Source organism: Arvicanthis niloticus, chromosome 22, assembly GCF_011762505.2.
Source record: "Arvicanthis niloticus isolate mArvNil1 chromosome 22, mArvNil1.pat.X, whole genome shotgun sequence".
Lineage (NCBI taxonomy): Eukaryota > Metazoa > Chordata > Mammalia > Rodentia > Muridae > Arvicanthis > Arvicanthis niloticus.
The window spans coordinates 5572788-5599574 of NC_133429.1; the positions used below are offsets into that span (position 1 = coordinate 5572788).

A 26787-nucleotide genomic window follows, 5' to 3' on the forward strand; every position below is an offset into this window, starting at 1 on the left:
GTCTTTTCTTGGCAAATCATCTGTGTGTTAGCTGTTAATCTACTGTGTTAAACATCTTGAGTTAAAAATAGGTAACATGATTGCCGGCAGAGAGAGGAATGGAGCTGCCAGTACAAGAATACAGCTGCAGAAAGGTGGGCAGGTCCTTTAATAAGGGGCAGCTACCTCAGTTCGTGCTTGCAGTTTATGTTCTGACAGCCCGCCTACCGCAAGTAGGGTATGCTCCAGGTAACAGCACGTGGAGGGTGCCCTCGCCCAGCCCGCACTTGGCGGGCCACAACTCGTGGTTCCCCAGCACAGCAACAGCGTGTAACAGCTACCTAGTTTGGTATTCCTGGCTGTACTGGGTACCTTGAGGTCACTAGTGTAACAAATCAGCGGCATTCCACCTGCCGCCTATGAAGATAGATGAGAACCCAGGTGATAAAAAAACAAAACAAAACAAAACACAAAAACCAAAAACCTGGCAGTGGAGCCAGGGCAGCTAGACAAACAGCCGCAGCAAGATTGTTCACCTGAGAGTTAATTATTTTTTTTAAAAAGAGAAAACTGGTTAAAACTGCTTACTTAATTTAGTTTAAAACTTACTTGTGAGGCAGTCTTAATTTACACAAGAAAAACTGATAATTCGCCCTGCTCTGTGGCCAGGAGAAGGGCACCAGCAGAAATAACCTTAAAAAGAATTTACTGTTTTCATAAGCAGCCCTTGGAAGGGGGCCAGAAGTTTTTTAGCTTCTGTAATAAGAAAGTTGATAATGATTTTTCCCAGTTTAATAAGTAAAGGAGTGCTTTTTTTCTAAAATTACAGCTTAAAAGTTACAGGCTGTCCTGAGTCAGAAAAATATATATATATAGGCTTCAGTTTTGATAGATTTTCTAGCCATTACTGTTTGAGACAATTTCATTATTTATATGAGATTTTCATTAAGATTTGGTTCGAAGATGAGAGTTCTGACAAGATAAAATTGAAGAAGTGGTGAAGACTTGTGCTCTTATGTTAGACATAAAAATGTTTACTTTATTGTTCTTGTTATATATCACTTCTAAAATAATATTCTAATCAGAAATAACTCTTTAAAAGGTTTTTATAGAACTATGACCAAAGTTTCTATTTTGTTACAAGTTAAATTCAAATAAGTGTCATCTTAATAGTCCTTGCTGTGAAATGCTATAGATAAGGCTATTCATTCTGATTTGGTTTCCTTCTTGGAGCTTCAGAGGTGAGCTCACACTACACCTGTGGACAAGGTAGTTGTAGTCTCCAGTGTGATGTAAACAACAGTCATGCAGCCTCACAGATACATTAGTCTGTACAGAGTTCTAAGAGACTATTTACTGCTTTTACAGGTGATCAAAAGCAATAAATAAGATAAAAGCCTTTCTTCCAGGTGTTCAGAGGTCTCTATAAATTGGCTAAGTTTTAGAAGCTATGCTTTGTGCTTCCCACAATTATAGTTAACTCAGTCATTCTGGATTTCTGACGGGGTTGAAAACTTATAGCTATTTACCTTGAGAGAAAAGATTTGAGTAGATGGTCGTCAGCTGACATTTATCCTAAAGCCAGGTTCAGAACTAAATGTTTTAGTCAAGATAGATGACAGAGGTGCTGGTTAGTCAACAAAAAGATGGACTGGGTAGTAAGACTATCTTGTACCTCACTGATACAAATTGACATAATTATGCTCTAATTGTATTTTGAGAGAAAAGTTTCATTTTAAAAGCCTTTCTTCCACAAGACCCTTGTAGGTTCTGGTCTTCAAGAGTGAAGCCTCAGACATGGAGACCCCATCAATTGATCAGGCCATGGTCAGCAGCGGGTTAATTCGGACCAGATGTGACTGAGACCTTCATGTGACAGAAGGTAAGGGACACCCAAAGGCCCACGCCAGATCCCGTTGATAGATCTTGAGAGAGAGGGTTACATGAGACCCCGCTATTTTCAACAAGACACATGAGGTTAAGCAGGAATCAGATAAGTTACCCTCAGCCTTTCTAGACTAGCTCATAGAGACATTCTGTCAGTGTAGACAAGGCTTCAGAGGCTACAGAGACTACAAGATAAGTCATTGAAAGATTTAGGAAGTATACTATATCAGGGAGAAAAGAAAAGAAAGATAAGATAGATGAGATCATAGGATTAAAATTATTGATGGTAATAACAAGTGAGAGAAGGTTTAGCCTAAAAGAAAGGAATAGAGAAGGTTTATTAAGATAAAGGGTTTAGTGTAAGATAAAAGGTTTACTGTAAGTTGCTGTGAAAATCTGGAAGAAAAGAGTGGAGAAGATAGAAAGTCTAGAGAGAGGTGAAGAAAAAAAAGGTGACAGGAAAAGAATTTACAGAAAGCAGAAAAGAGGAACTTCAATCAAAGAAAAATAAGAAACTCCTTGAAAAAGACCAGTGTACGCATTACAAATAAAGGAGCCAACTTCAGGGTCCAAGAGGGCCCTAACAAATAGAAGCCAGGGCCAGAAAATCCCAGGCCTTGAAAAACACCCCAAGTGGCGAAGATAATAGCTCTGTTTGAAGATGGAAACAGGGTGGCTTGGAGCCACCCAACTGTTGATAGACACAGGGGCTTCCTCCAGGCCAATGGGTCAAAACATATTCATGGACTACCTGAAAATGGTGGACTAAGAGTTATGGTGACACACGCCGGTAGGATTTGCTGAAGGAGGCAGAGGCAGGAGGATCACGAGTTCGAGGCCAGCCTGGGCTGGATATCCCATTCATTTATGGTCATCCTAGACTGCTCCTATCCCCTGTCAGTTGAGACTTACTCCCTAAGATGGACATCCAGATACAACACTTCCTACTCGGGCTGCAACTAGCTGACAAGAATTCATCGGGTAGAGGGCTGACTCCAGCCAGGAGCCGAGGTAACCTGCTTTACAGACGGGAGCAGTTTTCTCCATGCTGGTCAGAGACAAGCCAGCGCTACTGTGGTGGACACATGTCATCTGGACTGACTCCCCACCCCTGAGGTCATCGGTGCAGAAAACAACCTTGGAGCGGGGGGGGGGGGGGCAACAAGCAGGTATGCTTTTGCCACAATCCATGCCCGCAAGGCTTTATGCCAAGAGAGGAAACCCTGATGAAACCGGAAGCTGTAAATATTTGTTGCCCAGGATACCAAAAAGGGAGGAGACTCCAGCCTGAGGCAATAACTGGACAGATCAAGTGGCTTGATACAGGAGCCCTTCCTGGTTTGGGGCCTAATAGAGACAATGGCGCACACAAGAAGGGAGAACTATACTCCCCAGAAAGCAAAAGACTTACCAAGCTAAATGCACAGATGGACTCTTAAGATATGAGTGCAATCAAGCAGCCAAGAGATTTAAAGTGTATAAGGGACCTTAGGTTTTGAGCCAGAGAAATAATAAGACTTAGAGTAAAGAAGAAATACCTAGGAGAAAACAGCCTAGAATAGGAACTTTCCTGAGGTTTCAAGTGTCCTAGGTAATTAGATCAGATAGCAGTTTTAAGGTAAGTCAGGAATTGTCAGAGATATTAGAAGCTCCACTGTTTATACTGTCTCCAAAGCACAGGACAGGTAGAGAGAATGTACAGAACCCTAAAATTAAACTACCCTTGGGAACTGGCGCTGGCTAGAGTGTCCCTTGTCCTTGTTCTACACCCAGAATGTCCCTTTTGTGTGAGAAATGATTTTTCAGGCTACTAAGAGACTTCTTGGTGCTGCTGACCATCTGACCTCCTTGAAATCCACCAACACGTGTGCCTGAACATCCAGACTCCAGAGCAACCTCCTGCTGTTTAGCTCAAGATCGTCTGCTATTCTACAAGGCTAAAGAACTGCAGGCCTTGACTCCTGAGACATCCCACCCTAGAGGCATGGGGGTAATGCTGCCTTAGAGAGTAGGGCTTAGGGAGTATACACCCAAGGTTAAATGACAGCTTGTGATTACAAGATTAAAGTTGAAATGTGAATCTAGAGTTATATAGATTTGTTCCTTTTGCAATTTCTCTTTATTATATATGTGATTTTATGTGTATGTAGACAGCTATGTGCCACAAAATGTGGAAAAGTCAGAAGACAACTTTGAAAGTGTGTTACAAAGAAAAGGAAATGTTTTGAAACCCCTAGTCAATAGAATAGAGCCCAAGAACCCCTGCTAACAGATACTTAGTGCCTAAAATTGATAAATGATAGACTTACAGCTCCGGGTTAACACCATGTGTTTCCACTATCTTTGATGAGAGCAAAGATTATTGTGTACTTGTCCAGCTAGATCCCGCAGGTACTCTTGAACTGAGTTTGAGATACACCCTAGATGATTCTGCAGAGAGCCTATTTTCCTTGACTCTAGCTGTTACATTGTGACTAGGAGTGGCTATAGGTATAGAGACAGGTGTGGCTACATTGATACAGACACCTCCTTATTTTCATCAGCTGAGAGCTGCCACTGATGTAAGAGCCCTAGAACAGTTGGTAACAGAGTTAAGTTGTTACTAGACTTGCTGTTTCTTAAAGGAGAAAGTCTGTGTGCTGCTCTAAGAAAAAATGTTACTTCTATGTAGACCATTCAGGAGTGACTAGAGAGTAAATTCAGAGAAAGGTTAGACCAGAGACAAGATAGAGAGGCACAGCAACGTTGATTCAAGAGTTGGTTCAATCCTCCCTTGCTGGACCCCTTGTGATTTTACTTTTGCTTTTAACCATAGGCCCCTACATTTTAAATAGATTAGTAACTTTTGTTAGAGAAAGGATAAATGCTGTTCAGCTTTTCGTGTTGCACCACCAATATAGAGCTTTAGGTTAAGAAAATGATAATTATGATGACACTGGGGTTTAAACTTTTCTAAAGATCCTAATCAGAAGAAGTGGGGTGAGAATAGACTTATTAATAATTGAGTTTTTATGATTAAAAACAACCAAATTGGAAGAAGTGGGGATGTAGAGTGAAAAATTATAAAGGCCATTTTATGAAATATGTGTAGATTTTTCGCCTTACAGAACATGGAACTGAAAATAAGATTTCAGGCCTTCACATTCCAGGTGAAGGACACTTCCTGGATTACATTCCCCAAGCCTCAACCAAGGCAGGAAGGCATTCCTGACTACAGATAAAGATGCTGCCACCTACGTGGGGCTATAGCCAGAAGATAGTTCATCTGAAATAGTTGGTAAATGGCAGGATAGGACACAATAGCATGGTAAAAACCACATTTTTGAGAAGAATGAGTGTGCAGTGATTTTCACATGACTCTAGATCATTTGGGCTAGATTCTCTGAAATGTTCCACTGTTCTTGGTTACCCCTCCCTTGGTCTTCCCAGTGCTATTGTTCAAAATTTGTAAAACAACCAATCATGTGTAAGTTCACGAAAATGCAACCATTCATGTGTAAGCGTGCAAAAATGCCTTTCTCCCCCCACCCCATGCTATAAAAGACCCTTTAACCCACCACTCGGGGCCAAAGCCCTGCTCTTGGAGCTAAAGAGCTTGTCGTTTTGACCGCCGGCTCTTTCCCTAATAAACCTCTGCTGATTGCATCCAGGTATGGTTTCTTGTGATCTTTGGGTGGTCGCGATTTCCTGAGGCTTGAGGAAGGGTCTCCCGAATATGGGGGTCTTCAACACCTGCTTGAGTGAAAACCTCTGATCCCTGAGTGGTGGGTTTCTGAAAGAGTGTATCTTGGTGGAACCTCCAAAATATTGGACTGTAAAATCCAAAACCAGGTAACGTGTTCCCCCAGAAACTCACACAGATGAGATTCGCTGTAACAACATGAGGGTTTGAAGATCCCCAAATTTGGGAGACCCTTCCTCAAGTCTCAGGAATTCACAACCACCCCAAAAATCACAAGAAACCATACCTGGATGCAATCAGCAGAGGTTTATTGGGGAGTTGGCTAGTCAATGGTCAAAACTGCTCGTCCACACAGGAACAGAATTTTGACAAAAGGCCTGCAAGCTGAGGGTTTTTTTTTATAACATGAGGTGGGGAAAGGAAGGCATTTTCGTGCGGTTACACATGATTGCTTGTTTTACAAATTTTGAACATAACACTGGGAAGACCTCAAAGGGGGGGGGGGGTAACCAAGAACAGTGGAACATTTCAGAGGAATCCACCCTAAATGATTTAGAGCCATGTGAAAATTACTCTGCATACTCATTCTTCTCAAGAATGTAGCTTTACCATGTCACTGTGCCTTACCCTGTCATTGCCAACTATTTCAGGTTAAATATTTCTCACTTTCTCCAGTCACAGCCCCACCTAGATGACTTGTATCTTTTTTGTGGCCAGGAATGTGTCTTTCTGCTTTTGGGCTTTTCCCACCCACAGGTGGGGTCGACTCCCTGAAGCTTGAGGAATGTAATCCAGCAAGTGTCCTCTGATTCAGGGATAATGTCCTTCACCTGGAATGTGTCCCAGGGCAGTGAAGGCCTGAAATCTTATTTTCAGTTCCACGTTCTGGAACTTGCACTTTTTCTGCTCAGGTCTAAGGGAAAAGAAAAAGTCTACATATATTTCATAAAATGGTCTTATAATTTTTCACTCTACAGTTTAATGATACTGGTGCACCAGGGTTCTCTTGCATGCAGGCAAGAAAACCCCCCCAAAAAGCTGGGAGCAGTTTTTATACAGAGTACACGAGGGCAACCACAAAGGACCACAAAGGCTGACCTTCTCAGGTCCGGTCTATAGATGACTCAGATTCTCACACTACTTTCTTCCTGACCACCTCCCATCCTGGGATGAGTCTCCTGCTCTTGGCCTTCCCCACCCACAGGTGGGTTCTCTTTTCTGTGCTCTGAGGAATGTAAATCAGCCTCTCCTCTTATGAATGTTTATCCAGCAAGTGTTCTCTGACTAAGAAATGTGCCCCTCCCAGGATGTGTCCTTGGACAGTGGGTTTCTTTTAATCTTAAATTTAAACCGAGACCCAAAAATCCTACTGTGTGTGTGTGTGTGTATGTGTCTGTGTATCTCTGTGTTTGTGTCTGTCTGTTTTCCAAGCTGTTCTCTCTCTCTCTCTCTCTCTCTCTCTCTCTCTCTCTCTCTCTCTCTCTCTCTTTGTTTTGTTTTTTTTGAGACAGGGTTTCTCTGTATAGCCCTGGCTGTTCTGGAACTCACTCTGTAGACCAGGCTTGCCTCAAACTCAGAAATCTTCCTGCCTCTGCCTCCCAAGTGCTGGGACTAAAGGTGTGCACCACTACTACCTGGCCCAGTTCTCTCTTTTTATCTTAAAAAAATTCTCTGGACAGCTCATCTCCTTGAAAACACAGATCCAGTCTTTTATTTTACATATTTTAGAGATCTGTCTGCTTTTGTTAAGCACAAACATCTAGGGAGTTGGGTGGGACCCTGCCCTGAAATTACCATTTCTACCACACCTAGGCCTAACCTTTCTGTGTCCCAGGATGACCTTGAACTCAGGAATCTGCCTGCCTTTGTATCTTTCTGACAAGGTGGCTCATTAATGCAGATGCCTTTGTTTCTTTAGATTCATGAAGCCCCTCATAATTCATATTGCATCCTTATATTTTGCATAGTTGAGAAATTATATATATTTTGAACTCATGTATTTAGAACTCTTTTCCATAGCCTTAAAGGTTGTCCTGAAGGTCCCAGTGTTTACTATTTTGCTGAGACATAGCCATACCTTTGCCTCCTGGACTCATGTGGTCTCAGATTATCATGCAGACATTAACATTAACAGAGGGAACATTCCTTAGAGGAATGTGATATATGTACATTATTACATAAACAAGCCTTATACCCACAGCAGCCATTACAAGGAGACTCTCACCAGGGCCCTGTCCCAGGGTCAGGGACCATGTCACTCTGTTATCACCAGGGCCACTTTCATATCCTTAGTCTCTGGCATGTCCTAGAGATGCCCACCACCTGCCAAATCCAAACCAGTCCCGGATTTCTTTTCATTTTCCTGGCCATCTGGCCCTTTCTCCTGTCTCCCAACACATGATCCTGAGCATGCCCCATTCTCCTACCCATCATCCCCTTTCCCACCCAGTTCCCTTCCTCCATCTGCTTCCTATGACTATTTTATTTCTCCTTCTAAGTGAGATTCAAGCATCCTTGCTTGGGCCTTCCTTTTTGTTTAGCTTCTTTGGGTCTGTGGAATCATGGGTATCTTGTACTTTATGGCTGAAGAGCTCCAAACTCTGGAGACCCTTCCTCAAGTCTTATGACATTGCGGCCACCCAAAAATCACAAGAAACCATACCTGGATGCAATCAGCAGAGGTTTATTAGGGGAGGAGCCGGCGGTCAAAACGACAAGCTCTTTAGCTCCAAGAGCAGGGTTTTGGCCCTGAGTGGTGGGTTAAAGGGTCTTTTATAGCATGGGGTGGGGGGAGGAAGGCATTTTCGCGCACTTACACATGATTGGTTGTTTTACAAATTTTGAACATAGCACTGGGAAGACCAAGGGAGGGGTAACCAAGAACAGTGGAACATTTCAGAGAATCTAGCCCAAATGATCTAGAGTCATGTGAGATCACTCTGCACACTCATTCTTCTCAAAAATGTGGTTTTCACCATGCTATCGTGTCCTATCCTGCCATTTCAGATTACTATCTTTACTTTTTCCGGCTATAGGGCTATAGCCCCACCTAGGTGGTAGCATCTTTATCTGTAGTCAGGAATGCCTTCCTGCCTTGGTTGAGGCTTGGGGAATGTAATCCAGCAAGTGTCCTTCACCTGGAATGTAAAGGCCTGAAATCTTATTTTCAGTTCCATGTTCTGTAAGGCGAAAAATCTACACATATTTCATAAAATGGCCTTTATAATTTTTCACTCTACATGGCTAATCTCTACTTATGAGTATTTCTCAAGTATGTCCTTTTGGTTCTGAGTTACCTCACTCACATGATATTTTCAAGTTACATCCACTTGCCTGCAAAAGTTATGATGTTCTTGTTTTTAAGTTGAGTAGTATTCCAATGTGGAAATGAACCATATTTTCTGTATTCATTCTTTGTTTGAGGGTGAAAGACCCCCAAGAGGGGAGACCCTCACTCTAATCTCAGGATATCATGGCCACTCAATAACTTGCAAGACACCAATTTTGATGTAAACAGCAAGAGGCTTTATTTCGGGAATCAGCTAGCTGAGGTCAAGACTCATAATGAGGAGTGTCCACCCCAAGTGCAGAATGTGAGGGGTATTTAAAGGAAAAAAAAACCCACAAAACTGGGGGGGGGGGCGAGGGGAAACCAAGGAAGAATATCATAAAATAGTGGAAAGTCCCAACCCATTATTCAGTCAGTCATGTGGGGAACATCCTGTACATGCTTTTCTCAGGAATTTAATCTTGCTTGACTATCTACTTTGTGGTTAGCCAGTTCTTAGAACCTAGAGCTCGTGAACTGGCTGACCTGTATTCCTGGTTCTGCCTTTTTGTGGTCAGCTAAGCTCCTGGAACATAGCCGGCCTGGCTCCACTTTATCTGCTAGGGGTCTTAGGCTCCAAGTTTCTATTCTCTTCAAACACACTTTAAAAGTTGCCCTCTGACGTCTACATACATCCTGTGGCACACAGTTGCCCACATACACATACATTCACATACATAATAAAGTGAAATTGCAAAAGGAACAAATCTATATAACTCTAGATTCACATTTAGTTCTTACAAGGGGCATCTAGATTTTTCCAGTTTCTATTAATTATGAATAAAGCTGATATGAGCATAGTGGTCTACATGTCCTCGTGCTGTGCTGAAGCTTCTGTAAGTCAAAGGACACTGTCATTAGGACAAAGTGCCAGCTTACAAATTGGGAAATGATCTTCACCAACCCTACATCTGACAGAGGGCTAATAATAAAAATGTATAAAGAACTCAAGAAGTTAGACACCAACAAACCAAATAACCCAATTTAAAAATGAGGTACAAAGCTAAACAGATTTCTCAATTAAAGAAATGTTCAATGTCTTTAGTCATCAGGGAAATGCAAATCAAAACGACCCTGAGATTTTACCTCACACCCCTCAGAATGGCTAAGATAAAAAACTCAGTGGATAGCACATGCTGATGAGGATGGGGGCCAAGGGGAACACTCCTCCATTCCTGTGGGAGTGCAAACTCGTATAACCACTCTGGAAATCAATTTGTCAGTTTCTCAGAAAATTTGAATAGTTTTACCTGAAGCCCCAGCTATTCTGCTTCGGGGCATGTAACCAAAAGATGATCCACAAGGACTCTTGCTCAATTATGTTCACAGTAGCTTTATTTGTAATAGCCAGAAACTGGAAACAACCTAGATGTTCCTCAACTGAAGAATGGATACAGAAAACGTGGTTCATTTCCATAATGGAATACTATTCAGCTATGAAAAACAAAGACATCATGAATTTTGCAGGTAAATAGATGTAACTAGAAAATATCATCCTGAGTGAGGTAACCCAGGCCCAAAAATACATGCATGGTTTGTACTCACTAATAAGTAGATATTAGCCATAAATTATTGGATAACTACTCTATCAGGAGACTCAAAGAAACTAAATAACAAGGAAGCCCAAGCAAATGTGATTGAATCTTTCTCAGAAGGTGAAATAAAGCCCAGCAGTGGTGGCACACACTTTTAATCCCAGTACTTGGGAGGCAGAGGCAGGCAGATTTCTGCGTTCAAGGCCAGCCTGGTCTACAGAGTGAGTTCCAGGACAGCCAGGGCTAGAACCAATCCCTGACTTTATTAATGATACTCTTTTATGCTTGCAGACAGGAGCCTAGCATAGCTGTTTACTGAGAGGCTCCACCCAGCAACTAATGGAAAAAGATTCGGAGATCCACAGCCAAACATCAGATAGGGCTTGAGGAATATTGAGAATATAAGAGTTGAGAGAAGGGTTGAGGGACCTGAAGAGGACAGGAAGACCAACAGAGTCAATTAACCTGAACCCTCAGGGGCTCTCAGAGTCTGAATTACCAACTAAAGAACAAGCAGGGGCTGGACCTAGGCCCCATGCACATATGTGACAGATGGGCAGTTTGTTCTTTATACAGGTTCCCCCTGAACAGGAGTGGGCTTGTACCTGAATCTGTTACCTGCCTGCAGTTCATTTCCCTAAAATTGTCTGGCAGCTACTGTGTGTGTGTGTGTGTGTGTGTGTGTATGTGTGTGTGGTAATACCAAGAGGGGTGCTCCCACTGTTCAAAGGAGAAGGGAGAGTAGAATGGGGGGGGGAGAGCTGTGTGAGGGGGTAGTGGGAGGAGGAGGGTGATATTGTGATGTAAAGTGAATAAATGAATTTAATAATAAAAATAAGTAAAATTAAATATTAAAAAATCCCAGTGTGAAAGCTGCAGTGTGTCACACAGTATACCTCTTCTTCCACACCTTTTTGCTTGCAGATGTTCACTGAATAAGTATTGCTCTGATATGAAGCCTTAGGTTTCTGCTGGACTAACAATACTGGAACCTTACTGGGACTCATCTCAGATATCCTGTTGTTGCCTTGTTTCATGGAAATGCTGTATCTTTGGATCTACCTGACCAGCCCCTTCACTCACTCCAGCAGTTCATTGATGGGACAGATGTTGGGGTGGATCAATACACAGCTCTGGTTCTTAGCCTGATAGGGATCTTAGCTGGTCAGCCTGCCAGATCTCTTGCACTCACAGCACCGTTGCAAACTCTCCTGTTCTGCCCTGGCTGGCTTACCCATTCCCACTGCTAGCAGGGGTCAAATCCAACTCTCCTGCTTTCACAACCTTGGTGGTGTCTTACCTGTGGCCCTGCAACCAGGGCTGGCTCTACCCTGTTGCCCAGGTGAGGTGCAGGGACTGCTCTCTCAAGTGTCTCAGCTGGTGAGGGACATTGTCAGTTCTCCTTCTCTGATGACCTTGGGGCCAGCTTACCAGCATGCTGTAGGTTTCAAGGAGCAAGGAGCAGGGGATTTCTTCCTTGCCTATGCCACCACATAGCAGATAAATGGAGGGAGGGGTCAGCTCTTCCATGCTCACACTCTTGGGGGCTGGTTCACCCATATCCCCTGCCAACAGGGTCAGGTCTACTGTGCTAGACAGTAAGGTAAGGGTCCTCTCTCTTGAGTGCTATAGCTGGTGAGGGGCAGGGACAACTCTCTTGCCCTCATGACTCCAGGGCCTGGTCTCTTGCCAGCCACAGGTGGAGAGGAGTGAGAGATATCTCCTTTGTCTATGCCATTGCACAGGAGACTATGTCAGGGCCAGCTCAGCAACTCAGCTCCTGTAATCAAGGCCAGCTCTACTGTGCTTCCTGAGTGATATGTGGAGCTTGCTCTTTTGAGTACTGTCTGGCTAGGAGCAACAGCAGCTCTCCTGCTTTCATGCCCTCAGGGCAAGCTTTCTCATGATACCTAGGCAAGGGATAAAGCCAGTTCTGTCCAGCCCTTGGACATCAATCTGTCTTCAGGTAGCAGCCCAGACTAGGGACATCTCCTAGCCTTTGATGGTAACAGACCTCTGTTTCTGCAGGGCCACAGACCAAGATGTAGACCCAGTGGCAGCACAATTTAGGACCCTATCATGGTCCAAGGTGGCATCACATCAGGATATTCTTTACTACCCTTATTCTCCATTTCTGCCTCTCTTCATTGTGGCCCCATCCCTCAGTTTCTTTTCTGTCATTTCTCCACCTCTTACTTGCACCCGCTTGGGACTTCTGACTGTCTGCAATCATCTCAGGAGTGGTCTCAGGAGTGATGTGCCCTGCCCATGCATTCTGGAACTAGTTAGGAGTCATCTTGGGTATGGTCTGCTTCCTGAAGCCTGTGCAGTGTCAGAGGTCATCTCAGGCTAGCTAGCTCCCTGTCTAGGGTTCATGGTACAGGACTGGTGCTCGTTTTGGCTCTCTTCTTCTTCTTCTTCTTCTTCTTCTTCTTCTTCTTCTTCTTCTTCTTCTTCTTCTTCTTCTTCTTCTTCTTCTTGTTCTTCTTGTTCTTCTTGTTCTTCTTGTTCTTCTTGTTCTTCTTCTTGTTCTTCTTCTTGTTCTTCTTCTTGTTCTTCTTCTTGTTGTTCTTGTTCTTGTTCTTCTTCTTCTTCTTCTTCTTCTTCTTCTTCTTCTTCTTCTTCAGCTCTCTTCTTCTTCTTCAGCTTCTTCTTCTTCTTCTTCAGCTCTCTTCTTCTTCTTCAGCTCTCTTCTTCTTCTTCAGCTCTCTTCTTCTTCTTCTTCAGCTCTCTTCTTCTTCTTCTTCTTCTTCTTCTTCTTCTTCTTCTTCTTCAGCTCTCTTCTTCTTCTTCTTCTTCTTCTTCTTCTTCTTCTTCTTCTTCTTCTTCTTCTTCAGCTCTCTTCTTCTTCTTCTTCTTCTGCTCTCTTCTTCTTCTTCAGCTCTCTTCTTCTTCTTCTTCTTCTTCTTCTTCTTCTTCTTCTTCTTCTTCTTCTCCTTCTTTGGTGCTTTTCTTCTTCTTCTTGTTCTTGTTCTTCTTCTTCTTCTTCTTCTTCTTCTTCTTCTTCTTCTTCTTCTTCTTCTTCTTCTTCTTCTTCTCCTTCTTTGGTGCTTTTCTTCTTCTTCTTCTTCTTCTTCTTCTTCTTCTTCTTCTTCTTCTTCTTCTTCTTCTTCTTCTTCCTCCTCCTCCTCCTCCTCCTCCTCCTCCTCCTCCTCCTCCACCTCCTCCTCCTCCACCTCCTCCTCCTCCTCCTCCTCCTCTTCATTTTGCTTTCATGCCATTTTAATTACATGCAAGTATTAAGGTCAGTTCTAGGTTGAGTAACTAGCAATACAATAGATGCAAATAGTCAGAGAACAAGCAAGGCAATAAACAAAAGTCCTGTGATCACTCCCATGATCACTGTTTCTAAGGGCTTCTCAGGATGACCAAAATATCTGAGCCTATTTTCCTGTCCTAGCCCAAAGTCATTTTCATGCCTGAAGCCTACTTCTTTGTTCTAGCCTAAGATTTATATTCCTGCCTAAAATGACTTCTTTGTTCTAGCCTAAGATTTGGATTTCTGCCTGAAATTACCTTTTTTGTTTTTGCCTAATGTTAGATTCCTGCCTGAAGCCCACTTCCTTGTCCTTGGCCAATGTCAGATTCCTGCCAAGCAGCCCATTTTCTTGTCCTTGTCCCATCAGATGCTTGCCATGCAGCCCCAAAAGCTCTCTGCCTCTCCCCCCTTTTTATTTCATTAATAAGACTGAGCCTGTCTTAGGTCATTTTGAGAAGAATGCCTTCCTTACCCATCATGAACTATGCATTATCAAAAGCAATGTACTTCTATCTTAGGTTGGTAAGGACAGAGACAATTTTTAACCAGAAACAAATGGCTCATTCACTAGAAGGCAATCTGATTAATATGGAAAGATTTTACAAAACAATGTCCAAAAATATGAAGCAACTCTAGGTGGAATTGTAGGAAAAATAATCTATAATGGTGCTGGAAAACCTCAATATCCATAGCCAATGGTAGGTAATGAAACCAGACAAGATCTTAGTAAAGAAAGCACACCATTGTTGAGAACTGCATTACCCCATGTTTGGGGGCCAAAATGTCATGGACTACTCTATCAATGTTGGAACCCACACTGCCAAGAGCCTTGGGGGCTAAATTGTTAGAGCCTGCACTGCCCCAAGCTGCTCTGCTCCATCCATGGGTCGGGGTTCAGCAAGAGAGAGAGAGTGAGGATGGATGCAAAGAATGGAGACAAGAGAGAGTGTGATTCAGTCCCATTTATTCTTCAGTCTCTCTTCTCTCCAGGTTTCTAGTTCCAAGCACCAAGTCTCAAGTCCTAATCCTAGTTCCAGCTGTAATAAGTCTCGAGTCCTTATCCCTAGTTCCTAGTTGCCAGTCTCTTTCTCAGTTCCAAGTCTTCTCCAAGTTCTGTCTCAAGTCTCAAGTCTCAAGTCTCAAGTCTCAAGTACATTCTTCTGTCTGCCTCTTGCCTTTTATATGTCTCACTTCTAAGTCACACCTTTAAATCATGCCTTTAAGTCTTGTCTCTAAATCACACCTTTAAGTCATGCTTTTAAGTCTCACACCTTTAAGTCTTACACACCCAAGGGAAGATCCTGGGTATGTAAAACAAGATGTTATAAGAGTGAGCTCAGCTGTTGTAGGCTGTTGTAAACAAGTCTCTTGTCAGGGTATATGGCTCAAGATGGCTGCAAGGATGACAGCTGCCTTCTGTCAGCTCCCCACACACCATGAATAGCACAGAGAACCACTTATACTTAGTAAGCCTGCAGAATCAGAGAACTAGCCAAAAACAGCAGAAGGATTCAGTCTTTTGAACCATCAAGGAATACTCGCTGTGTTGTAATGTCTTAGACATAGAACAAGTCTTAAAAGTCAGTAAAGTCCAAATTTAAAAGATACCTTTCCTAATCAATCTGGAATATAGATATTAACAGTAGACAGAAAACAAAACAATATGTAAGTGACATGTTAATATTAACACATTGCAAATATGTCCTTATTCATACATGAGAATATAGGGGCAGTTCTGATGCTGGAGGAGAAAGGGGAGGTTCAGACACTGTCAATGGCCTCCCTGTGGATATTAAACTTAGAGAATTCTTCCTGCTCTTTCAGCCATTCAAAGGCTATGAAGGGCCTCTGATCAATCTTATCTCAAGGTAACGTGTCTTTGTGATCTTTGACAGGTAGACAGGAACAGAAGCAGCCCAAAATATATGGAATGGTATTGAATCCTGAGAACCCACAGACCCTGAGCCTAGAGTTTGCCAAAGACAACACTAAAATGGCCAAGAGCAAACTAATAGGGACACCAAATCCCTTATTACCCAATGGTGGCTGATCATGGCCAGTTAATATTCACCCAATTTAGACATCATTTAAAAGATAGCAAGTGATAATTAAAGTGTATATATTTAGAGTGGAAAATTTCATATTGTTTGTGGCTATATCTTTGGAAGCAAACATATATAATAGCTTTGATAATTCCCATATTTCTTCTTTCTGTATTGAATCTCAATTCCCTTCTGCAAGAATGCAGAACGCGTTTACTTTAAATATTCCTTTGAATCAGTTACCTGTTATGACTGGTAGGCATACTGTTTTAAAATTTTTAACTTACATCTTGTAAAAGTATTTTTTATTCTCCTGTCGTAATTGTCTCACAGGCTTAATGCCTCTGTCAGCTCACCTAGGCCTAGTCCTGGATGCTTCTAGTTTTTGTACAATCTAATATAATCCTGGAATATTTTAGCCTCTGATATTTGCTGCTGGATAGGCTCACCTTTCTTATAATTTCTGAACTCTAGCTGGCTGGTCAACTTAGCTGTTCTGGCTCAAAGTCCTCTCCAGCCTGATTCAATCTGGCTTCTCTCTCAGCCTCTGACTGTTTGCTCTGCTTGGCCTCAAAGTAACTCTGGCTATCTGTTATAATCTTCTGGCTCCTTTTTGTTCTCTGACACAATTTGCCTTACCTGTGCCTAGCTTTCTCTCTCTCTGCAGTCTTGTCTCTGTACAACTGTCTCTTTAAAACTACTTTTTCTCCTTTTTCCTTCTATTGCTTTATTTCTTTTTTTTAAAAAATTGGTTATTTTATTTATTGTCATTTCAAATGTATCCCTTTCCTGGTTTCCTCTGTTCAAAACTCCTATCTCATTCCCCCTCCCCCTGTTTCTATGAGGGTGCTGCCCCATCCACCCACTCCAGCCTCACTGCCCTAGCAAACCCCTACACTGGGGCATCGAGCCTTCACAGGACAAAGGGCTTCCCCTCCCACTGATGCCAGATAAGGCCATCCTCTGCTACATATGCAGCTGGAGCCATGGGTCCATCCATGTGTCTTCTTTGGTTGGTATTTTCTTCCCTAGGAGCTCTGGAAGGTTTGGTTGGTTGAGTTGCAAACCACTTCAGCTCCTTCAGTTGTTCTCCTCACTTCTCCATTGGTGTTCTCTTGCTCAGTCCAATGGTTGGCTGCAAGCCAGGACATCTGTATTGGTCAGGCTCTGGCAGAGCCACTCAGGAGACAGCTATATAAGGCTCCTGTCAGCAAGTACTTCTTGGCATCTCTAATAGTGCCTGGGTTTGCTGGCTGCATATGGAATGAATCCCCAGGTGGTGCAGTCTCTGGATGGCCTTTCCTTCAGTCTCTGCTCCAGTCTTTGTCTCTGTATTTTCTTTAGACAGGAGCAATTCTGGGTTAAAATTTTGTAGAGTGTAGAGAGCCCCGCCCTCTGGTGGCGGAAGCCTTAATAGCAAGCCACCAGCAGAAACGGCGCCGGGGCTGTGCTCTGCCCCGCCCCCCACCCCCCACCGGGCGCTGTTTAGGGCAAGGGAGCGGCCGCCGGGAGAGTGCTGGAACTGCAACTTGCCAGGCTCGGTGGTGCTCTACCTCAGGATGCAGCTCACATCCGCCTCAGGCAGATAGCTCCATGTGTAAGCGCTAGGGCTAGGGGCGCGCTAACTCACCGTCCCACCCAGGACATCATATGAGTAATGGGCAAACAGCCAATCAAATATGTACATGCCACTCTAAGGGCTATTTAAGCTGGCACCGCTCGGGCTCCTTTGTCTTCCTCTTCATGATACAATAAAGGCTTGTTGCAGAAGGATCGTGGCCCGTGTGCATTCTTCCAGGCCAGAAAGTAACACGCGGGTTAGAGTAGAGGAGTGGGTGCTACCTCCTGAGATTATTTTACTCCCCCTTCTAAGTAGGAATGAAGCATCCACACCTTGGTCTTCCTTATTCTTGAGCTTCATGTGCTCTGTGAGTTTTATTGAGGGTATTCTAAGATTTTTGCCTAATATCCACTTATCAGTGAGTGTATACCATGTGTGTTCTTTTGTTGTTGGGTTACCTCACTCAGGATGATATTTTCTAGTTCCATCCATTTGCCTGCAAATTTCATGAAGTCATTGTTTTTAATAGCTAGAATACTCCATTGTGTAAATATACCACATTTTCTGTACCTTTCCTATATACCAACATCTGAATTGTTTCTAGCTTCTGACTATTATAAATAAGGCTGTTTTGAACATATTGGAGCATGTGCCCTTGTTATATGTTGGAGCATCTTTTGGGTATATGCCCAGGAGTGGTATAGCTGGGTTCTCAGGTAGTACTATGATTAATTTTCTGAGAACCTGCCAGACTGATTTCCAGAGTGTTTGTGACCACCTTGCAATCCCACTAGTAGTGGAGGAGTATTCCTCTTTCTCTAAATCCTCGCTAGTATCTGCTGTCATCTAAGTTTTTGATCTTAGCCATTCTGACTGGTGTGAGTTAGAATCTCAGGGTTGTTTTGATTTGCATTTCCCTGATGACTAAGGATGTTGAACATTTCATTTCTTTTTTTTCTTTTTAATTGATTGTAAGTACCTAAATAGAAATATTTTTTTTATTGGATATTTTATGTTTTCACCTTTCAAATGTTATCCCCTGTACTGGTTTTCCTTCTGGAAACCACCTATCCCATCCCCCTCCCTCTGCTTCTATGAGAGTGCTTTCCCATGAACCCACTCACCCACTCCATAGAGAAAGGACTGAAAGGATCTGAAGGGGTTTGCAACCCTATAGGAAGAACAACATTATCAACCAACCCCCTCAGAGGTCCAAGGGACCAAACCACCAACCAAAGAGTTAACATTTCTTTAGGTGCTTCTCAGCTATTCAAGATTCCTCAGTTGAAAATTCTTTATTTAGCTTTGTATAGCATTTTAAAATAGGATTATTTGGTTCTCTGGAGTCTAACTTCTTGAGTTCTTTGTATATATTGGATATTAGCCTCTATTGAATGTAGGATTGGTAAAAAATTTTCCAATCTGTTGGTTGCCATTTTGTCCTATTGATGGTGTCATTTGCCTACAGAAGCTTTTCAGTTTTATGAGGTCCCATTTGTTGATTCTTGATCTCAGCACATAAGCCATTGATTCTCTGTGTTTTTAGCTCCTTTGTCAAAAATCAAGTGACCATAGGTGTGTGGGTTTATATCTGGTTCTTCAATTCTATTCTATTGATCTACCTGCCTGTCTCTGTACCCAAGTCATGCATTTTTTTTTTTTCACAATTGCTCTGTAATACAGCTTGAGGTCAGGGATGGTGATTCCCCCAGAAGTTCTTTTATTGTTGAGAATAGTTTCCACTATCCTGGGTTTTTTTGTTATTCCAAATGAATTTGAGAGTTAGAAAGAGCTTTCTAACTCTATGAAGAATTGATTTGGAATTTAGATGGGGATTGCATTGAATCTGTAGATTGCTTTCCACAAAATGCCCAGTTTTACTATATTAATCCTACCAATCCATGAGCATGTGAAATTTTTTCGTCTTCTGAGGTTTTCTTTCTTCAGGGACTTGAAGTTTTTGTCATACAGATCTTCCACTTGCTTTGTTAAAATAACACCATATTATTTGTGACTATTGTGAAGGGTGTCATTTCCCTAATTTCTTTCTCAGCCCATTTATTTTTTGAGTAGAGGAAGGCTACTGACTTGTTTGAGTTAATTTTATATTCAGTCACTTTGCTGAAGTTGTTTATCAGGTTTAGGAGTTCTCTGGTGGAATTTTTGGGGTCACTTAATTATACTATCATATCATCTGCAAATAGTGATATTTTGACCCATTCCTTTCCATTTTGTGTACTTTGACCTCCTTTGTTGTCTCATTGCTCTGGCTTGGACTTACAGTCCTATTTTGAATATATAGGAAGAGAATGGGCAGCCTTGTCTAGTCCCTGATTTTAGTGGGAATGATTAAAATTTCTCTTAATTTAGTTTGATGTTCACTACTGGTTTGCTGTATATTGGTTTTAGTATTTTTAGGCATGGGCCTTGAATTCCTGATCACCAGCAGAATATAAGAGATAGAAGATAGAAGAGAGATTCTGAGGAATAAAAGATATGATAGAAGAAACTGGTGCATCAGTCAAAGAAAATGTTAAATCTTAAAATTCCTGACACAAAACATCCATGAACTCCAGGATACCGTGAGAAGTCCTAGCTAAGAATAAGAGGAGAGAAGAAGGTAAAGAGTCACAGCTCTAAAGACCAGAAAATATTTCAACAAATTCATTAAAGAAAAATTTTCCAGCCTAAAGGAATTTATTCCTATAAACAAACAAGAAGCTTACAGAACACCAATTAGACTGGTCCAGAAAAGAAAATCCTCCCACCACATAATAAGCAAAACAATCCACAGAACAAAGAAACATTAAAACTGAAAAGGTAAAAAGGCCAGAAACATAAGAAGGCAGACCCATCAGAATTACACCTGAATTCTCAACAGATACTCTAAAAGCTAGAAGACAGATATCTTGCAACATCTAAAAAGCCATACTGAGACTAAAAATTCAGAAAACTCTCAATCAATGAATGGATAAAACAAGATATTTCAAGACAAAACCAAATTTAAACAATATCTATCCACAAACCCAGTCTTACAAAAAATACTAGAAGAAAACCTACAACACAGCAAGGTCAAAAACACCTGAGAAAACACAGAAAATAAATAATTTCATACCAGCAAAAACATAAAAGGAAATCACATGCACATGCATGCACATGTGCACACCCATGCATGAAAACACATACACACACACACACACACACACACATACACACACAACATCAAAATAAGAGAAATTAACAATCCCTGTATACTAATAATCTCTCAATATCAACAAACACAGTTTTCCAATAAAAACACACAGTCTAACAGAGTAGATGTAAAAAAGAGGTTCTATCATTCTCCTGCATACAAGAAACACACCTCAGCCATAAAGATAGATTCAGGACAGAAATAAAGTTTTCCAAGAAAATGGACCCAAGAAGCAAGCTGGAATAGCCACTCTAATATCTAATAAAATAGACTTTTTCAACCAAAATTAACCAAAAGAAATAGAGAAGAACAGTTTATAATTATGAAAGGAAAAAAAATACCAAAATGGCATCTTATTCTGACCATCTATGCCCCAAATAAAACTGCACCTACATTTATAAAAACATTGCTGAAGATAAATAGCACAATGAACCCTACACATTAATAGTGGGATACTTCAACACCCCACTCTCCCCAATCAACAGGTCATCCAGACAAAAACTAAACAGAGAAATAATGAAACTAACTGATGTTATGAATCAAATGGACCTAACAGAACATTTCACCCAAACACAAAAGAATATACATGTTTCTCAGGACCTTATGGATCCTTCTCCAAAGCTGACCATATAATGTGTCACAAAGATACAAGAAAATTTAATAATGCCTTGTATTCTATCAGAACTTCATGCATTAAAGCTGGACTTCAACAACAGGAGAGAAATTGAGCATCTCTTTATTCAATGACCTCTTGGTCAGAAAAGAAATAAAGAAAGAAATTAGAGATTTTCTAGAAGTCAACGAAAATAAAAACACATTTTCAAAATTGGTGGGCACAATGAAAGCAATGCTAAGAAGCAAATTTATAGAACTAAGTGCTTTCATAAATAAACTCAAGAGTTCTCATGATAATGACGAAAAGTATACCTGAAGGCTCTAGAAAAATATCACGTGGTTATCTTTTTGGATGCTGAGAAAGCATTTGACACAATCCAATAACCATTCATGTCAGAAGTCTTAGCGAGATCAGGGATGTAGGACACATGGTTTTGACATAATAAAAGAAATATACAGTAAGCCATTAGCCAACATCAAATTAAATAGAGAAACACTTAAAGCAATTCCACAAAATACCAGGGGCAAAGGTGCCTACTCTCTCCTTACATATTCAGTATATATTCTACATATTTTAAATATATGCAAAATATATTTAAAATATATTCTACCTAGAACTTGAAGTTCTAGCTAGTGCAATGAGACAACAAAGGAGGTCAAAGAGATACAAATTGAAAAGGAAGAAGTCTAAATATTGCTATTCCAAGATGCTATGGTAATATATGTGAGACCCCAAAAGTTCCAGAGAACTCTTACAGCTGATAAGCTACTTCATTAAAGGGTCTGGATGCAAAATTAACTCAAAAAATCAGTATCCCTCCTTTATGCAAACAATAAACTGGCTGAGAAAGAAATTAAGGGGAAAAACTTTACAATATCCACAAGTAATATAAAATATCTTGGTGTAACTGTAATCAAGCAAGTGAAAGTCCTGTATAGCAAGAATTTCAAGTCTCTGAAGATAGAAATTAAGGAAGATAGCAGAAGATGAAAAAAATCTCACATGCTCATGGACCAGTAGCCTTAACATAATGAAAATTGCCATCTTACCAAAACAATGTACAGATTCAATGCTATTCCCATCAAAATTCTATCACAATTCTTTACAGACCTTGAAAGAACAATTCCCAACTTCATACTGAAAAACAAAAACCCCAGTATAGCTAAAAATATCCTGAAAATGGAAGAACTTCAAAAGGTGTTACCATCTCTGACCTCAAACTGTACTACAGAGCAACAGAACAAAACCAGCATGGTATTGGTATAGGAACAGACAAGTTCACCAATGAAATCAAATCAAAGACCCTGAAATAAATGAACACACTTCAAAAAACTTGACTTTTGGTAAGGAAGGTGGTGGTTTGAATATGCTTGGCCTAAAAAGCATCACTATTAGGAGCTGTAACCTTGTTGGAGAAAGTGTGTCAGTGTGTGGGTTGGACTTGAGACTGTCCTCCACGGGGGCCTTCTGTTATTGGCTTCCTGCTACCCTGAGACATCCACCCCTGACAAAAGACAACTGGATCACCCATGCAACCAAGCAAGTACAGTAACCTTTCTTCTGCTTGGTGCTGCCAGAGTCTCTTCTCCCCTCCCCCTCATTTTTCTTGGCTGTGGGCTAGCCGGTTGTGCTCCCACATGCCCGCTCTACTCAGTCCTTCTGCGGCCTCTCAGCGGTCTGAGAGCCCAAGGGCTTGAGAGCAGTTGGTCTCTCGTCACCTCCAGGGATCCCTATCCAAGAGCTCTGCACCCCACAAAACTTCAGATTGAGTGAGAACTCTCCCTGCCGGTCGGGAGCCATAGTGCCTCCTGGTACAGCATGCAACCAACTCAAAGATCCCACACTTCTGCTTCTGCCATGCTGAGCCACAGTTCCAATCAACTGAGCTTTGACAGACACGTGGACCCATAAGACAAAACAGACTCATGCCTATATCATTTCCTACAGGTGGTGGACACGGGCAGAGCCAGCTCCAAGAGTGCCCCCCTCCCCCGCTGGTGCCCACAAAAACCCTCTCCATGAAACTCCAGGATAGTGAGTAATCTTCAGCCTAGTACACAAGACTAGGCAGGTTTCTTTCTGTCTTCACCCGCCCCGAGTCTTGTTCAATTACTTTCTTCAGGAACTCGTAGTTCTTGCCATATAAATCTTTCACTTGCACGGTTAGTGTTACACAAAGATATTTTGTATTATTCGTGTCTATTGTAAAGGGTGTTATTTTCTGATTTTCCTACCTCCATTAAAACAGCCTACAAAATTCCTCATAACCACATCTACAAGACCGACTCCAATTACATTCCGTATCTTATCAGGGTGACAATGTTGACTATCTCAATCCCAGATGCCCAACAACTTCAGCACAATGAAACCACATCTTTAGGCCTTTTCAATGTTAATCCCATATGTTGTTACACTACCATTTCTCTCTTTTATTGTACACCCTTCCTACTTCTGTTTCACTTGTGTAACAGACTGTAATAAATCTAATATTTATTGTGTTGTAATTACAAATTATTTGCTAAAACTCCCATTGTCTTAAGTGAAATAAAAATTATTTGAAGAGAATAGAAGATATCATCTTGTTTTCCAGTACATATTCTTTCTTTCTTTCTTTCTTTCTTTCTTTCTTTCTTTCTTTCTTTCTTTCTTTCTTTCTTTCTTTCCTTATTGACTTTACATCCCTGTCACAGGCCTGCTTCTCTTTTCTCAGACAGACCCTCACCCTTCTTCCCATTCCTTCCTCCTTGTCTTTTCTAAAATGGTAAGGCTGCCCATAAGTACCAACTAACTCATCCTGGAATAACAAGCCACATCAGAACTAGGTTCATCCCCTCTAATTGAGGCCAGTGAAGACAGCCCAGCTAGTGGAAAGGAGCTGAAAATGAGGCAACAGAGTTAGAATCAGCCCCTGCTCTAGGAGATCCACATGGAGATCATGTTCCACATCTGCTACATAAGTATAGGGGCCTAGACACAGAGCATACATGCTCTTTGCTTGGTAGTTCAGTATGTGTGGGCCCCCGTGAGACCATGTTAGTCGGCTCAGTAAGTCTTCTTTTGTTGTTCTAGACCCTTCTGGTCTCCTCAATCCTTCTTCCCACTCTTCCACAAGACACCCTGAGTTCTGCCTAATGTTTGGTTGGGGACCTCTGCATCTGCTTCTGTCAGTTGCTAAATGAAGCCTTTCAGAGGACAGTTATGCCAAGCTCCTGCTGCAAACATAGCAGAGTATTATTAATGGTGTCCAGGGTTACCTCTCTCCCATGGGAAGGGTCTCACATTAGACCAGTCATTGGTTGGCTGTCCCTTCAATCCCTGCTCCATTTTTATCACTGAACATTTACCCCAGTGTGGGGTAAATTGTGGGTAGGGAGGTAATAGTGGGAGGGTGGGTGTAAGCAGGGGGTGGGTGGGATAGGGGTTTCCTGGGCAGAAACGGGATTACATCTGAAATGTAAATAAAATATTCAGTAAAAAATAAATTAAAAAAAAGAATGTTCAACATCCTTAATCATCAAGGAAATGGAAATCAAAATGACTCTGAGATTCCATCCTATACCCATCAAAAACTAAAGTGCCAAAACAAGCTGCCAAGGATGTGGAGCAAGGGAAACAGTACTCAGTTTCTGGTGAGAATGCAAACATGTACAACCATTTTGGAAATAAATTTCACAATTTCCTGGAAGATTGGGAATAGCTCTACCTCACAAATTAGCTATACCACTCGTGGGCATATACACAAAAGGTTATGTTCCACCATACAATACAGACACTTGTTCAACTATCTTCATAGCAGCTTTATTCATAATCGTGAGAAATCAGAAACAACCTAGATGCCCCTCAAACAGAGAATGAATGAAGAAAATATGCTACATTTACACATTGAAATACTACTCGGTTTTAATAAAAACCAATTTGGAAGGTAACATCTTTTCTCAGAATGTTCACACCCAACTTTCATTCAGCAATGAATTAAAGAGAACCAGAAAGAGAAAAGAAAAGAAAAAAAAAGGAGAAACGTCATTTCCTCCCATTCTCAAAGAAAGTCTCCAGATGTACTATCAATACTTTTCAAGGGATAAAATAAAATTGTCTCTGTCTAATAATTAGTCAAAGAAAGATATTCATAGTTTAATGAGGAATTGCAGATTAATATTAGAAACTATGATGGTATACTCATCATACTGCAGAACCAATTTCATTAAAGGGCTGGCAAGATTTCTTAGTAGGAAAGAGACCTTACTGCTCTTCCACAGAACCTGAATTGGGCTCCTAGTACCCATGTGGGGCAGTTCAAAATCAAAGATTACCAGTAAATTCAACTCCAGGGTAATCCAATGCCTCTGATGACCTCAGCAGGCAACACAGTCACATGCATGCTCATATAATCAACCACACATGCAACAACTGAACATAATAACAAAATTAATTTAAAACAAATATCATTAAAGAATATGATCAACCTGAATGCATACCAATAAATAACATGTTAAATCTACTATTGGAGGTTTGTAATAAATAAAACATAGTTTTCTTCAAGCTATACAGTAACTTTACACATAATTTAAAAGTGAAGATATTGATTGATTCAAGTGTATGTTTTATCTCTGACCTTTTGAATTGAGTTCCTGTCTGGTCTTAACAAAATAATGTAGCATTTTGGGATAAAGATACATCCTAGCAGACCCACACTGGAGGCCAGAATAGAGAACACCTCAACTGCTACCATGACTTTCCCCTTGGAGCTGTTGTAGACAGGAAGGAAAGTAACCCAGACACTGCAGAACACCAGCATGCTGAATGTCAGAAATTTGGCTTCATTGAATGTGTCAGGCAGATTCCTGGCCAAGAAAGCCACTGTGAAGCTCACTAGGGCCAGAGATCCTAGGTATCCAAGAACACAATAGAATGCTGTGACTGAGCCTTTGCTGCATGTGACAGTAATGTAGCCATGTTCAGAGTGTGCATCAATGTCAACAAAGGGAGGTGATGTCCATAGCCATATTCCATAGAAAATTATTTGGACGACTGTGCAGATGGGAATGATGTATTTAGGTACCCTCGATACCAGCAATCCCCTCATTCTTCTGCTTGGAACAGTGATCCTGAAGGCCAGCACCACAGTAATAGTTTTGGCCAAGACTGTGGACACTGACACAGTGAACAGAATTCCAAATACAGTCTGCTGTAGGACACATGTTGCAGTATTGGGATTTCCAATGAAGAGCAAGGAGCAGAGAAAGCAAAATGTCAGGGAGGTTAGCAGAATGTAGCTGAGAGTACGGTTATTAGCCTTCACAATGGGAGTTTCTCTGTACTTCACAAAGACCCCAAGGACAAGAGCTGTAAGTGCAGAGAAGCACAGGGCCAGGCAGACAAGAGCCATCCCCAGAGGATCTTCATAAGCCAGAAATGACACCGCTTTTGGAAGGCAGTAGGTTTGCTCTGTGTTGGCATACCAATCATCTGGACACTTCACACATTCTTCTGTGTCTATTGGCAAAAGCAAAAAATCACCAGCATAGTTCTCCATTGTCTCCTATTCATATGATGTCTCAGCTAAAGATTTTGGAGCACCTTAGCACAATTTGCCTTCCTTGTTGCTATAAATAACCATTTACATATATTTCTCTAAAGTAGCATTTTATATTTTATAGTATCTTTCATATTTGTAGTATAGGAAAAAATTTCATATTTTTGGTATA

At 41.4% G+C, this 26787-nt stretch overlaps 1 protein-coding gene and 1 pseudogene across 1 annotated transcript in view; one reads left to right on the forward strand and one right to left on the reverse strand.

Moving 5' to 3' along the window:
• Positions 1 to 14333: 14333 nt before the first annotated feature.
• LOC143436478 (RNA-binding protein with multiple splicing 2-like) overlaps positions 14334 to 26787 on the forward strand; it is a 98707-nt pseudogene continuing 86253 nt past the window's right edge.
• Positions 24855 to 26787, reverse strand: part of LOC143435970 (vomeronasal type-2 receptor 116-like) — a 30472-nt gene continuing 28539 nt past the window's right edge. Inside the window, exon 6 of the mRNA XM_076919764.1 lies at positions 24855 to 26575. Coding sequence (XP_076775879.1) covers positions 25671 to 26575 — 905 coding nt within the window. The 3' untranslated portion in view covers positions 24855 to 25670. The remainder of the gene's footprint in view (positions 26576 to 26787) is intronic.